Raw genomic sequence first — 14964 nt, 5'->3', positions numbered from 1 at the left:
GCATATGCAAACAGAAAAGAAGCCCTCAAAGGTATGTTGTTCTTAGGGGAGCTCCCCAGTGGGCAGTTCTTCTCAGGGAGTCCCCAGAACTGTTCTGGTCTGAAAACGCCTTTTGTCAGTGGACAGCTGTGGAATAATCAGCTGAGTTTAGGGTAGCTATGGCACAAAACCACTTGTTTTGGGTGATAAAGCCTGGCTGTTATTTTGGAACCCTGCAGGCAGCCTCTGTAAGTGGGTGTTGTGCAATACCTGAAAAAACAGTAAGTAAACAGTAGGTAAACAGCCAGAAGACTCTATTGAGAGTTGTATTGAGAGAGAGGGAGTTTACAAATGTACAGAACTATTGGAGGGATGATGCATCCACATGAGCCCAACCACCTTCTTTGTCCTCAAAGGGTTTGCCACAGGTGAGCTAGCTGCCCATATTGATTCTGAAGCTCAGCAGAGCCTGGAGATAAACTGGAGGTAAACTGGAGATAAACTGGAGGTAAACTGGAGATAAACTGGAGATAAACTGGGACTTCCGGTTAGCCATGGATTAGATTAGACCGACGTTGAACCGCACTCCTGGACCTACCACAACTCTCCCACCTAACAATTCAAAACTCGATTCTTTTTCAGTGAAAGGGATAAATGAGTGGGAGAAGACAGACCAGGGACCAAACGAGAGTAAGAAAGATGTCAAAACAACAAGATAGAAGCGCGCCGGACGAGGTAGCTAGTAGCATCGCTACAGACCAAGCTAGTGCACAAAGCCAAACCAGCCCCGGATCGACTATGGATTCTGTAAATATTATTATGGTGATAAAAGATCTAAAAACTGAAATGAAGGGGGACAATGATGGTTTGAGACAAGTAGTGAACCACCTAGGACAAGAAATCGACGGCAAACTTGACAGCCTTGTAAAGGAAATTCAAAGTTTATCCGACCGAGTCAGCGAAGCGGAGGCACGCATGGATCAGGTGGAGGGATGGGCGGCGGAGGCAACCGAGGCGCTGTGCACCTGCCTGGAACTACAACAAGCGCTGCAGCAAAAAGTAACGGATTTGGAGTCTCGGTCCAGGAGGAACAACATACGCATCTTTGGAGTGGCAGAAGAAGCAGAGGGAAACTCGGTATTGCAGTTTATTGAGAAACTCAAAAAGTCGAAAAGCGAGCTGCCGTTACCACAAGATCTCGATCTGAAAATACGGCGTGCCCATCGGTCTCTGGCGTAAAAACCACCACCCGAAGCCCCTCCGTGACCCATTATTATCAACTTTCAGGAATTCACAACAAAGGTGAGGGTACTAAGAGAGGCTTGGAGAAAAGGCAAAATCCAGCTGGGCAACAAAACACACTACTTCGACCACGACTACGCACCTGAGATAATAAAGAAGCGTAACGAATACATCGTGATAAAGAGAGCCCTCAAAGAAAAGGGAATTCATTTCCAAACTCCATACACAAGCATGCGGATCCACTGGGAGACGGGGACCCGAACATACTCCAGTGTACTAGAGGTGCGGCGAGAGATCAGGAGACGGGGATTCACAGTTGACGAGCCGGCACCAGCGGAGGAGAGCAGTCCGGTAACACGGCTCCGTGAGTTAGCCTACGTCATACACAACAGTGCAATACATACATATATATACACATGCATATACACTGTTATTGTATATATTTTTTACTTTTATTTTCACTTAAATATTGTAAATGTGTATATTTTTATCTTTATTTTTATTTTCTATTTCTTATTTTTTTATTTTGTACATACTTAAGCTCTAAATTTATGCTACTGTCTAATCTTGAATGGGAGCACCGGTACTGTACAATTTCCCCCCGGGGATCAATAAAGTATTTCTGATTCTGATTCTGATTCTGAATGTTTGTATGAAACATAACCACCTGGTTATTGATGTCCCTCTATGATTCTTACACCGCACAGTAGACAAAGAGAATCATTTGAGCAGTCACACTGAAGCTGTGGGCTTGAGGGGAGAGGATAAGAGGAGGTGTTATTATATATGTAGGAGGCAGGTTTTTAATAGTTTACTCTATCTTCACTGCAGAGTTCTGTTGATACAACATTCGGTACAGCAGGTGGCGCCATGTACCTTTCACATTGCTCCGTAGCCCGGGATTAAAACCAATGACGTTCCGATTTTATTCTGAAGTAATCGGGCCGGAAGTGTTACTTTTGTTGGCGGAACAGACGCTAGCAGAGCTAACAGAAGCTAACACAGCCCACTGAGGTTAACGGCGGTAATGTGATAGAGTAACAGATGGCTACTGACATCAGTCTAAGGGTGAGTTTTCACTTTTCTTCCTGATTAACAGGCTCAGTATAATATTTGATGGTTCCGGTTTTTTGTTATTAATATTACAGCCGAACTTCGCGCCACAAACCTGCACACACTGAAACAACTACTGCGCCTGCTCAGTGCGACTGGCTGTGGCTGTCTAGTAACTTAGCTAAACGCAACACATAGCTTTCAGCTAACTGAGATATCGTTTCACAGACAAATGTGTGTAATGCTGCTCTGTCACTTAGCACGTTTACAAGCCTAACCTGAATCAGTTAAACTGGGTCATAAACGGAGTCAGTGTTATTTCACGTTTATACTGACAGGCTTCTTAATTAAAGCTAAACTACAGCTAAAGTGCAGCTGAGCTAATACGCTAAACACCAGTCTGTCAGCCAGATTGAAATATGTCCAAAAGGTCATTTACATAAAAAATAAGTTATTGCGTTGAATCCAAACAGCTTGCTCAATATTCTTTCCAATAAATGGAAGATTAGAAATGGGTCTGTAATTCTTCAAAATGGAAGGATCCAGGATGCCTTTCTTTAGAAGGGGCTTAACAACTGCAGTCTTCAGTGATTTAGGAAAAATACCTGATAGGACTGAACCATTGACAATTTTCAACAAATCCATTTACAAGCAATTGAAAACATTTTTGAAGGTGTTTGGCAGGTTGTTAAAACTGCAGGTGGATGAATTAAGACGCTCCACTACAGCAGTGGTCTGATTCTATTGCTTGTCATGGAGGAATTTATGTCAACTCTGATATTTTCAATTGTTTCACTAAAAAAAGATGCAAAGTCATAACACTTATATATAGTGAGATATGAAATTGGGGGCTAGTCCTGTCAGGGGATTAGTTAGTTTCTCAACCATGGTGAACAAGGCACCTGTTGATAGGGTTAGACAAAAAGGCTTGTCTACCCTTGTTTATTTCAGAATTGTAAGTACGAAGCCTCTCTTTGTAGATGTTGTAGTGAATCTGAACATTACTTTTTCTCCGTTTGCGCTCAGCTTTCCTGCATTCTTTTTTCTGACTTGTGACAGTTGGATGTTTCTCCATGTTTTAGTTTTACAGTCAAAATGATCAAAGAGTGAATAAACAGAGTCAGACGTTAAGCTTATTCTCATGGACATAGCTAAAAAGACAATTAGTATGCTCATTTATATACCTTTTTTTGACAGATTGATCTGGTTTCAGCATCAGGAGAAACTGCCATATCAAAGAAAACACAGAAATGACCAGAAAGGCCTACATTCTTGACAACAGTGTTAGAAATATCAACACCCTTGCTAATAACCAAATCCAGTGTGTGTCCTTGGTTGTGTGTGGGCCCTTTCACATGTTGCAACAGATCAAAAGTTTCAAATACTCCACAAAAGTCCTTGGCAGTTCTGTCTTCGGTATTATCAATGTGGATATTAAAATCACAAAACATCGTCACAAGCTGCTGAGATAACAGAAAGAAGTTCAATGATAACTACTTGCATTGAAATTAGTCTTTTAAATATAGCAACAGCACCACCACCTTTCCTGTCAGGTCGAGAAACATTCATAAAATTAAAATTTGGTGGGGCTAACTTAATGAGAAGTGGTGCACTGCTACTATTATCTAGCCAGGTTTCAGTTAAAAGCTTAAAATCAAGATTATAGGAATAGCATTCTCTTTCTATTGCCTATCAAGACAGGAATATGGAAAACTACTGGCACACTGGGTCCTGGGAACATTCATGAGTGCCATCATCCTTGTGGCCCTATACCCAACAGATATCAGCAAGACTTTGCTGTACTTTTTGTATTTTGTACACAATCGGTTCTGCTAACTGGATATTCTGTGCTTTTATCAGGCTGAGGAGACAGAGGACGATTCTGATACCGTCGAGGAGGGGTAGGAGGTGGCAGGCGTCGTAACTGAGACACGTGTCAAAGCTGCCCAGGGACTTAAAGCCAATGGTGGGAGGGGGGGGCACTCTGACCTGTCTGTCTGTCTTCAGTCTGTATGAAATCAGAATCAGATATACTTCATTGATCCCTGGGGGGAAATTCCACAGTTACATGTGCTCCCATTCTACAGTAGAAAAGTAGCTTAAATAGATATAAACAATACAAATAAAATATATACATTTATATACACACACACGTATTGCACTCGTAGGTCAAATATGTCCAGAATCAGTCTGTTTATTCTGAGTGTCTGACACTCAGAGGGAGGAGTTGAACCGTTTGATGGCCACAGGCAGGAATGTTTTCCTGTGGTACTCTGTTGTACATTTGGGAGGAATGAGTCTTTCACTGAAGGTGCTCTTGTTCCTGACCAGTACATCATGGAGAGGATGTGAGACATTGTTCAAGATGACCCGTAGCTTGGACAGCATCCTCCTCTCTGCCACCACCATCAGAGAGTCCAGCTCCACCCCCACAACGTCACTGGCCTTGCGGGTCAGTTTGTTCAGTCTGTTGGAGTCAGCCTGCTGCCCCAGCATACAACACCATAGAGGATAGCACTGGCCACCACAGACTCATAAAACGTCCAACATCAGTTGTTATATTGATCGGTTCTCATTTGTGTGTTCCAGCGAATGGAGAGGCGGCGTCCTGCAGAAGAACATGTTTGTCCTCTGGAGTCTAAATCTTTGAGGATGGTCGGAGAGACCATCGTCTTCAGACTGGACAGGAAGTCACACACAGCGTCCACACCTCACACTGAGAGTTCCACTGAGGACAGACAGGAAGAGGAGCGAACACCTGTCTCAGGTGACACAGAAGCAAACTGTGACATCATGATGACACATGAACACATCAAGTCATATTTTATATGGAGTTTGGTTGAATTCACCCATCAGTGTGTTTATAAAGAGTCCAGGTCTGAAGAGACAGGTGTGCACCTGGAGCCAGATGTTTCACACTTGAAGTGTTGTCTATCTCCTGCTCAGGTGGTGGGATGATGGGGGAGGAGGTGGTCACCATGGAGACCAGCGAGTCCAGTGAGGATGAACTAGGACGACTAGACATTGACCTGGACAGGAAGTCCAAACAGCACAACTTGTCGTCTAACAACGTGCGCGCTATCCTGCATGTAAGCGTCACACACACAGTTAACATATTACAAACTGTTACATACTTTCAACTGCAAGTTAAAGATACTGTGTTTTTACTGTGAATACATTTAGAGCAAGATTTTTACATACACTTTACATACATAGTGTCACCTGTCTGTTTTGGGGTCACGGTTCACCACGTTTTCAGTACAGCAGGGAAGGAAAAAAACAGCAGAAAATAACATTTGTTTTTAATTTATTTTGAAAAATGTAAACATTGAACAGTGGCTCATTGGCCATAATTCTTACTGTAACAGTTAATGCACTCAAATACTGACAAAAAAAACACACAAATGCTCCATCCCAGACTCTGACCTCTTGATAATCCCTGAACAGCTGCACCTTGTGTTGGTTTATACAGAGCAGGCACAATGGACTGACTAACATGCACACTGCAGGCTCATTGTTGCTCAAGCACTTTGACCACAAACTTAAATTCTGTATTCTCTCGACTGAGTACGGTCGCACATCTGCAACGATAAACACTCCTGTAGCATCAGTTACTACCTTGGTCCGAGTCTGCAGTGAGAGGCTGCCTGAAGGCTGTGGGGAGGAGGACTCCCTTCCAGTCTGGTTTTGTCGTGTTTAATCGACACGTTCAGGTGATGCCGTGGTGAATGTCATGTATGAAGTGTTTCCACAGACAGACCCGACTTCAGTTGAACAGTCTGCGCACAGTTTGACACTAACTGTCCATTTTCTCTGTAACTAACGGGGAAACCGTAATGCTCCCACACAGTGGATATAAATATCTAAACCGACTAGCAGCTACAGCTGAGAGACGACAACTGGTGCGCTGCCAAAACGTTGCGGGTAAAACTCCGCTGGTTTGTGTGCATTACGAAATAACAGTTACGCGTCTTGATTGAAATAAAAAAAAAAATGTTATTCGGACTTCATTTACCTGGGCAGCTCTTAATCTACTTGGACAGTCCAGACTATGTATGGGGAACACTGGTGTTATCGCTGGACACATGTAGAGAACATGTTCATCACACATACTCTACACACTGCTTGAACATGTTTTGATATTTTGTGTCCCGTGTCAGGAGGTGATTACCCATGAGCATGTGGTGGCCATGATGAAAGCTGCCATCAGAGACACTCAAGACCTGCCCATGTTTGTGAGTGTCCATGTTGTGTTATTGAAGCGTCTTTGCATGAGGAAACATCCAGAAAACCTTCTGATTTTAATTTTAGAATTTTAGACCTGTAGCCTGTCTGTCGGTCTGTCTGTGTTTGAACCTGCAGCCTGTCTGTCCGTGTGTCTGTGTTTGAACCTACAGCCTGTCTGTCTGTCTATGTTTGAACCTATTGCCTGTCTGTCTATCAGCCTGTGTTTGAACCTATTGCCTGTCTGTCTGTCAGCGTGTCTGTGTTTGAACCTACAGCCTGTCTGTGTTTGAACCTACAGTTTGTTTGTTTTCCATCAGGAGCCAAAGATGACTCGATCCAGACTGAAACAAGCCGTTCAACAGGGACAGGTGAACTAAACCACCCACAATTCTCTCTTATACTTTATCTGGAGATCAAAACAAGCCTGTTTTAATCTGACTGTCCTTTGTCTGTCTGTCTCTCTATATGTCTGTCTGTCTGTCTTGTTACAGCCACTTAATTGGAGTATCTCTGGATTTAACACAGCCACAGTCAAGGTAAACTAACTCATTCAGTCTGCAGGATGATTTCTGTCTGTCTCTCTCTCTAACTCTCTGCTTGCCGCTCTCTCTGTCTGACTTTCTGTCTCTATTGTAGCCTCCTCAGTTTGTTGACATTGATCTTGAGGAGGATGAAGACTCATCAGATGAAGAGTATTGTCCTGATAAGGAAGAGGAGGAGGAGGAGGAGGAGGAGGACACAGCTGAGGAAGTGAGTGATTCTTTGACCTTTCCCTGTAACCTGCCACACGTCCTATTTACATTGTTTTGTTAGTTTAGTTTCTGTCACAGTTTTGTGTTCAGACTGAATGTCTGCAGCTGATTCACATTAATGACACAATCATACAAACTGTTACTGGTGGAATTAAACAGTTTAATAATTGAACAGTAAATTAAACAGAACAAGTAAAAAAAAGTGAACATGAGCATTAGAACCTGTACAGAACCATCACTTTAGGTTTTGCCTGTAGTTTAGGTTCTATCTGGAGTTCATCTTCTCTTTGTACTTTTGGTTCTGTCTGGAGTTAAGGTGCCAGTGTTTCTCACAGGATTTTATGAGAATGTGGTGGGTGGACCTTGGATCCTCTCGGGAGTCCGGGGGCATTTGTACATTTTAAAGTTAAATGCATCAATCCGAGAGCAAAAGTAATATGCTAGATCAATGAAGAACTTGCTCTTGTAAAATATTTTGTGCTGTTCTAAACAATTTAAACAAACACATCGGTTATATAGATATGAAGACTATAGCACTGAAAAAACTTTAGTCCACTCCCACCTGTTGTGTGGGGCTCACCTCGGTCTTACCTTGTGTATAAATTGGACTGAGACAGACAATCGGCTCCAAAAAACAGCTTTTTCTTCTTCTATTTGAGGTCCAGAGCTCAGAGATCTGCGCCTGTACTCATAGAACCTGGAGTAACAGTAGTAACTAACTTTCTATATCATATAGGCTTCTCCCTCTAAGGCTGTCACTAGTGGGGTAAAGGTGAAGCAGGATATAGTCTATATAGACCCTCAATGGGTTCGTCCGGTACCACAAACACACACCCACTTCACCAGATGAAGCAATAAGGGTTCCATGTGTAACAGCGCATAGAAACCCATATGAGCCCCAGTGGCACTGCACAGTAGAACACCTGACATTCTCCGTGAGGGGATGAACACAAAAGGAGCTGGAAACAAAATAAAGCCTACTGCTGTGAGGAAGAGGAGACAAAGGTTACGCACTTAAACAGTCCAGGGAGGAGCAGACGAGGGAAGAAAGGCAGCTCTCCATGACCCGACAGGCAGGAAAGAGAGCGTACAAACCAATCACCCAACATCAATCACTCTAACTATTAGCTAATAATAGTTAGCTAACGTTAGCTGGCTAGATTTAACATTGCATACCTTTTTATACCTTTTTTTTTTTTTTTTTTTACAACAAGCAGTGAGATATGTCAATTGACACCTTACATCGTTAGCTAACGTTAGCTAAGTTAGGTAATGTTAATTATCAATGATAACTTCTGCAGTAATACTATCTGTTTGCCGATGCACATTGTTGATTGTTTTTGGACTTGGATTACTGCAGTGGATTAATTTAACTTCAGGGTTCGGTATGTACCTCGGTTGTTGGGGTCATTTATTTAGAAAAATGTAGATATTTTACTGTGGCTCATTGGCCATAATCCTCACTGTAACAGTTAATTTACTCAAATGCTGACATATTGTCAATAAAATATAAAACAAATGTCAAGAATGCTCCATCCCAGACTCTGACCTGTTCATAACTCCTGAACAGCTGCAGTTTGTATTGGTTTATACAGAGCAGGCACAACGAACTAACATGCACACTGAAAGCACATTGTTGCTCAAGCACTTTGACCTGATATTTGAATTCTGTATTCTCTCTGACTGAGTACAATCGCACATCTGCAGCGATAAACACTCCTGTAGCATTAGTTATTACTTTGGTCCGAGTCTGCAGTGAGAGGCTGCCTGAAGGCTATGGGGAGAAAGATTCGCCTACCAGTCTGGTTTTGTCTCATTCCGCTAATCAACACATTCAGGTGATGCCTCCATAAATGTCAAGTTTGAAGTGTTTCCACAGACAGAACCGACTCCAGTTGAATAATGTCGGCACACTGTTTGACACTAATCACTGTCCATTTTCGCTGTGACTAACTGGGAAACTGTAATGCTCTCATACAGTGGATCTAAATGTCTAAGCTGACATGCTACAGCTGAGAGACAACAACTGTTGCACTGCCAAAATGTTTCAGGTAAAACTCCTGAAGAGAGATCTAATGGCTTGTCTCTGCACTTTCATCCTCACCTCATATTTGCGACAACAACCCAACAACCTACTTTATCTGTGCACACCCAAATCTGCCATCCATGAACTGCTGCTTCTGCTGCCAATTCAGAATACCTAAATTTTTCCAGCTCAAACTCCTCGTCTACTGCTTCTTGCAATGTTCTTTAGTTCAGTTTAGTGACGGCAGACAGCATGGGGCTAGACCGTAGTTTGGTAGGTTTGGTCTCAGGTTGGTTACTGTGACCTCTGGAGGAAAGGGTTCTGGCCTAAATCAGTCCTGGACTGTGTTCAGTTAGGCCCTGGTGATCAAAAGCTGGATGTTGGCTTCTCCCTCTGTCAACAAAAAATGAAGGGGAGGACATTAGTTACTGGCTTGTCTTCCAGTTCAGCTGATAGGCACTGCATGTTGTGTCACCAGATGTTTTTTCCTTGTGTGAGGTTGCAGGTTGTTCCTCCACCCACTATGATGCAAGATGATGATGATCATGATCTTCTGACTTCACAAGGTTAATGAGGGGCTGTGGGATCTGGAAGAACTCAGAGTCTGTCTAGAGTAGCTTGTGAGACACCAAACCATGCATGCATGGGCTTAAACATCCTGAGAATCCTTGAGTGCCAGGTTTTTGAGTTATAGATATAGTAATACGTAGCCAACCTTATGAAAACCACACGAAAGAAAATGTTTGCCCTCAACATTCAAGAGATTCATCTATTGAAGGATATTTTTCTTTGGATTTCAGGACAACTCTTACACTGTTTCATGCCTTAGGCATGATCTATTTTTCCCATGCAGCTCTTATCACCCTCCAAAGATATTTAAATACGTCAGATTTATTCGTGTAAAAAGCTGCAACGTACTTCATTTGGAGCTGATGCTGCTCCTGTCTGTAGCATTATTTCCTTAACCGCCTTCCTTCTGGGAGGACTGCAGTCCAAATCAGAATCAGAAATACTTTATTGATCCCCGGGGGGGGGGGATTATACAAATGATGATCAGGTGAGCATATTGGTGCCATGTTGTGGGGGGATGACTGTTGGTTTGTGCCTCAGATCGTTCACATGGGTCTTCTTCAGGTGTTTCTCAATCACAAATTGGTGGGGATTACTGTAGGTGCTCTTGTGTTTTCTTTTTGCTTTCTTTGACATCTCACTGTCTGCAGAGTTGCCAGAGTCAGGGTCAGTCAGAGTTAACAGTTGTCTCCTACTGAGGTGAAGTTGTTATGATCCAGAGTCCGAAAAGACACAATGTGAGATTAAGAGCAAGGTTGAAAAATACCTAACAGAATTTTCCTTAAATGATTTAAGTGTGTGTGTGTGTGTGTGTGTGTGTGTGCAGACCTTCCTCAGTGATGCAGACAGTTTAGCTTCACCTGCCAAAATGCAACAGAGATCTCTGCCCAAACATCCAGCAGACCAAAGGACTGATGAACCCCTACAGGTACCCTAAACTCAGACCTCCCACTGATACCCTGACTTCAGACCTCCTTCAGGTACCTTGACCTCTAACCCCCTACAGATACCCTGACCTCAGACCTACAGATACTCTGACCTCAGACCTTCTACAGGTACCTTGACCTCTGACCCCTACAGGTAGCCTGACCTCTGACCTGTTGTTTAGAGATGTCCAGGACACCTGCGGGAACAGGTGATGGCCTCCACCTGCGCTCCTCAGCACCTCCTCACTGCTCCTGAGTCTTCTTTCCTGGAAAGACTGAACGCTGTGGAAGAGGAGCTGAACTGCAGCCCCACCTACACCTATAATCAGGTAACCCCCCCAGCCCTACCTACACCTATAACTACTTAACTCCACCAGCCCAGGCCTACACCTTTAACCAGGTAACTTCTTGAAACCTCCCGCCTTCATGTGTCTGTCTGATTGACTACCCGTCTCTCTCTCTCTCTCAGTCTCTGGACAGAACAGCTGCTGCTGATGATGACAATGACGATGACGATGATAATGATAATGGTGGTGGTGGTGATGGTGATGGTGATGAAGGCTCCAGCTGTTTGGCGTACCGCACGCGCTCCAAACTTCGTCTGGTTAACATTCCTCTGGGTCAGCTGGAGGCAGAGCTTCTGGCCCCTGACATCACAGCTGACATGTACGAGCAGAGCGCCACCCAGAGGGAGGAGGACCGTCATTGGACAAAGTGGCTGCAGGGTCTTATGGCCCCCGACAATGAAGGTCAGAGGTCAGGCTGACAGCAGCACTGTCAAAATAAAACTAATTTCATCTCCATGTTCTGAAAGTTTTTACCTTTTTTAGTTTCTGTCTGCCTGTCTACTCTGATAGTTTCTTCTTTTTCAAATTCAAAAACAAACTTCAGAATCTGAAAAACGTAATTATCTGTCAACGACTCGCACTGATTCATGGCTTTAAACCAGTTGTTTCTAAAGTTGAAATACACACCAGCTAACTGAAGTGTAACCATTCAGTTTGAGTCACAACACAAACGTAGATTGAACCGTAAGGTGTTCAGCAGTTTCTGATATTTGAACTAAAGGAAGTTCCTGATTTCAGCTTTAACAAAAAAGGAAGTGTGAGAGTGTTTGATTTGAGTCTTTTTTGTTGTTGTTTACATCTCTGACAGCTGACTGAACCGGTTTGTTTTCTCAGAGGAAGCCGATGATGATGACGACCCAGAGTACAACTTCCTGGACGACCTGGATGAACCTGACCTGGAGGATTACAGGACAGACCGGGCCGTCCAGATCACCAGTAGGTGTTGTGGGTGTGTCCTGGTCAAGACCTGGAGCTTTTATAGAGGGATGAACTACAAAGCAAGTTCGACATAGCCCCTTTCTCGTTAGCTGGCTCGACAAAACCTAAAACCTCAATCAGAGATAATGGGCACCACAATGGTGGTTATCAACTTTATTTGTTAAGCCAGTTTTCTTCTTCAAGCTCTGTGCGTGTTCCCATAAAAGGGGACATTTGGCACGTCATTTGATTCTTCTTCTGCACAAATTAGACCATGTGCCGCCCACTTCAATCAAGGGGAACACGTCGTTATAATGGAGAGCTATGAAAAATACAAAAGGGAGGAATGCTGGCAGAAAATTGTTAATCGGTTAAATTCGCAAGTAAATACATTTATTTTACCACTCAATGCATCCATTTTAACATGTTACTAAGCGCAGTGCGACACATGCAGTTTGCCTGCTGTAACAGCACAGCTTCGTTTGGTGGCATTACTAACGTATGGCTCTACAGGTTTGCATACGTAACATATTCCCTCAGCTGAGAATCCATATCGCTCACAGAGAATATCATCAGGAAAAGAATTAGTGAAAGGGCGACGCTTTTTAAATCCTTAACTCTGAACATAACCTCCTCTGAAGAGGGGTGCAGCATAAGTTACCATGGTGATCTAGCCATGTTAAAAGAGAGCCACCTTTGTGACACTGAAAACTCTGGCTTTAGACTTAACATACCTCGCTAACCAATAAATCTCGCTTAATAGTGGACCTCAGAATGTGTTTTTCTTCTTGTCCTCCTCTCAACACTTATTCTTTTTCAGAGAAGGAAGTGAATGAGCTGCTGGAGGAGCTCTTTGAGACAGTGAGTTGAGTTGATTTTTATCAGCTACTGTCTTCTACTAATGATTCTAGTATTCATAGAGGATGTTTAGATACATGTTTAGGGGTTTATATTGTTTTCTTTCCTGTTGGTGCAAGTGGTATACAAACAGTCGATGTATCTCTGTATAGAGTTAGCAACATGTGGTGTTTTGTGCTGGATTTAAACAGATTAGAAGTCACAACCATCTGTCTCTAATGACAACTGTGTCAGTCGGATCAGTAGGATCCCCTCAGTAAAAACAGAGGTGGCTGTGATCTCACTGTGGCTGCAGACAGTCACTCAGCTCAGGTAGTAGACCTGCTCAACTGCAACGTTTTCAGCAACTTCAGGAACATTCGAGTAACTTAGGAACTCTGTCACCATTCTGAACATACATCAAAGATGCGCTTCCACCTAACTTTTAGTCCGAGGGACTACTTTTCAAGGAACTAAAAGGTTCTTTCAACCACTGTCTAAAGACTTGCAAAGATTAGGCAAATTAGTCCGTTGCTGTTTTTACTGCAGGTTAGGGTAGTCAGGACTTAATCTCGAGCTACAACTTCGTGTTGAGTCAGGACTTTGTAACGAGTCATGACTGATGAGAAAAGTCAGGACAGAGTTTGAGAAAGTGAAAGAAACTGAACTGATTCTGAAACTTTTATCTGGTTGTTATTTAATTGCGAGTACTTTTACAGTCAACACAATCTTTTACAGCATTAATTCAAATCCATCGTCGCACAACACTAAATTACAATAGACAACAAGTCTGTGTGGGTGGCATGGTAGCGCAGTGGTTAGCACTGTGTCACAGGACGTAGAGCAGGGTAGAGTGGGTTGGGGGTTCAATCTGTTATGTCGAAGTGTCCTTGAACAAGATACTGAGTAACCATAACCATACTTTTGGTTCCTTAGTTCAGGGACTGTTTGGTCAACGAGGCCGTTTCATATGACACTGACATCTCTTCACTGTGCAGCTGCAGGAGGAGGTGGCAGCTGAGGAGGAGGAGCTGCAAGAGGAGGAGGCCCTGTCACAAACTGGACCCAAATTCAACGTTCCCCAGGCTTTACGGTAACAGCCCTGCACAGAGACACACATCTATACAATCACACACACATCTATACGAACGCACACATATCTATACAAACAAACACACACACACACATCTATACAATCACACACACATCTCTACACTCACACATATCTATAGAATCACACACATATCTATACAAACACACACACATCTATACAAGCACACTCAGATCAGAATCAGAAATACTTTATTGATTCCCAGGGGGAAATTGTACAGTACTGGTTCTCCCATTCAAGATTAGAAAGCAGCATAAATTTAGAAATAAAAGTATGTACAACATATAATAAAAATATACACATTTACAATATTTAAGTGAAAAATAAAAGTAAAAAATATATACAACAGCAATGTATATGTATGTCTATATATATATATATGTATGTGTGTGTGTGTATATACATTTGTATGTATTGCACTGTCAGTATATGTAGAAGATTTCCAGTCTCTTTATTCTGAGTGTCAGTGATACTCAGAGGGAGGAGTGGAACAGTTTGATGGCCACAGGCAGGAATGATTTCCTGTGGCGCTCAGTTGTACATTTGGGAGGAATGAGTCTCCCGCTGAAGGTGCTCTTTTGCCTGACCAGTACGTCATGGAGAGGATGTGAGACATTGTCCAAGATGACCCGCAGCTTGGACAGCATCCTCCTCTCTGCCACCACTGTCAGAGAGTCCAGCTCCACCCCCACAACGTCACTGGCCTTGCAGATCTGTTTATTGAGTCTGTTGGAGCCCGCCACGCTCAGCCTGCTGCCCCAGCATGCAACAGCATAGAGGATAGCACTGGCCACCACAGACTCATAGAACATCGTCAGCATAGTCCGGCAGATGTTGAAGGACCTCAGCCGCCTCAGAAAGTAGAGACGGCTCTGACCCTTCTTGTAGAGGGCATTAGTGTTCTTCGCTGGAGTCGTCAAGTTGAAGAGTGCCGTCAGCCTGGGGACTGGGGAACGAGGTGTGAGGAAAGCTCTCA

The 14964-nt window shown here is 43.3% G+C and overlaps 1 protein-coding gene across 1 annotated transcript in view; it reads left to right on the top strand.

Moving 5' to 3' along the window:
• Nucleotides 1-2265: 2265 nt before the first annotated feature.
• Nucleotides 2266-14964, top strand: part of gon4lb (gon-4 like b) — a 30581-nt gene continuing 17882 nt past the window's right edge. The window contains exons 1-13 of the mRNA XM_070911321.1: nucleotides 2266-2289; nucleotides 4864-5041; nucleotides 5221-5363; nucleotides 6435-6509; nucleotides 6819-6869; nucleotides 6993-7037; nucleotides 7138-7251; nucleotides 10676-10777; nucleotides 10958-11104; nucleotides 11245-11524; nucleotides 11957-12058; nucleotides 12861-12901; nucleotides 13876-13970. Of these exons, the coding sequence (XP_070767422.1) occupies nucleotides 2266-2289; nucleotides 4864-5041; nucleotides 5221-5363; nucleotides 6435-6509; nucleotides 6819-6869; nucleotides 6993-7037; nucleotides 7138-7251; nucleotides 10676-10777; nucleotides 10958-11104; nucleotides 11245-11524; nucleotides 11957-12058; nucleotides 12861-12901; nucleotides 13876-13970 (1397 nt within the window). The remainder of the gene's footprint in view (nucleotides 2290-4863; nucleotides 5042-5220; nucleotides 5364-6434; nucleotides 6510-6818; nucleotides 6870-6992; nucleotides 7038-7137; nucleotides 7252-10675; nucleotides 10778-10957; nucleotides 11105-11244; nucleotides 11525-11956; nucleotides 12059-12860; nucleotides 12902-13875; nucleotides 13971-14964) is intronic.

The sequence above is a fragment of the Enoplosus armatus genome, chromosome 9 (genome assembly GCF_043641665.1).
Source record: "Enoplosus armatus isolate fEnoArm2 chromosome 9, fEnoArm2.hap1, whole genome shotgun sequence".
NCBI lineage: Eukaryota > Metazoa > Chordata > Actinopteri > Centrarchiformes > Enoplosidae > Enoplosus > Enoplosus armatus.
The sequence above is the reverse complement of the archived record's forward strand: the minus strand, read 5'-3'. Positions and strand labels throughout refer to the sequence as shown.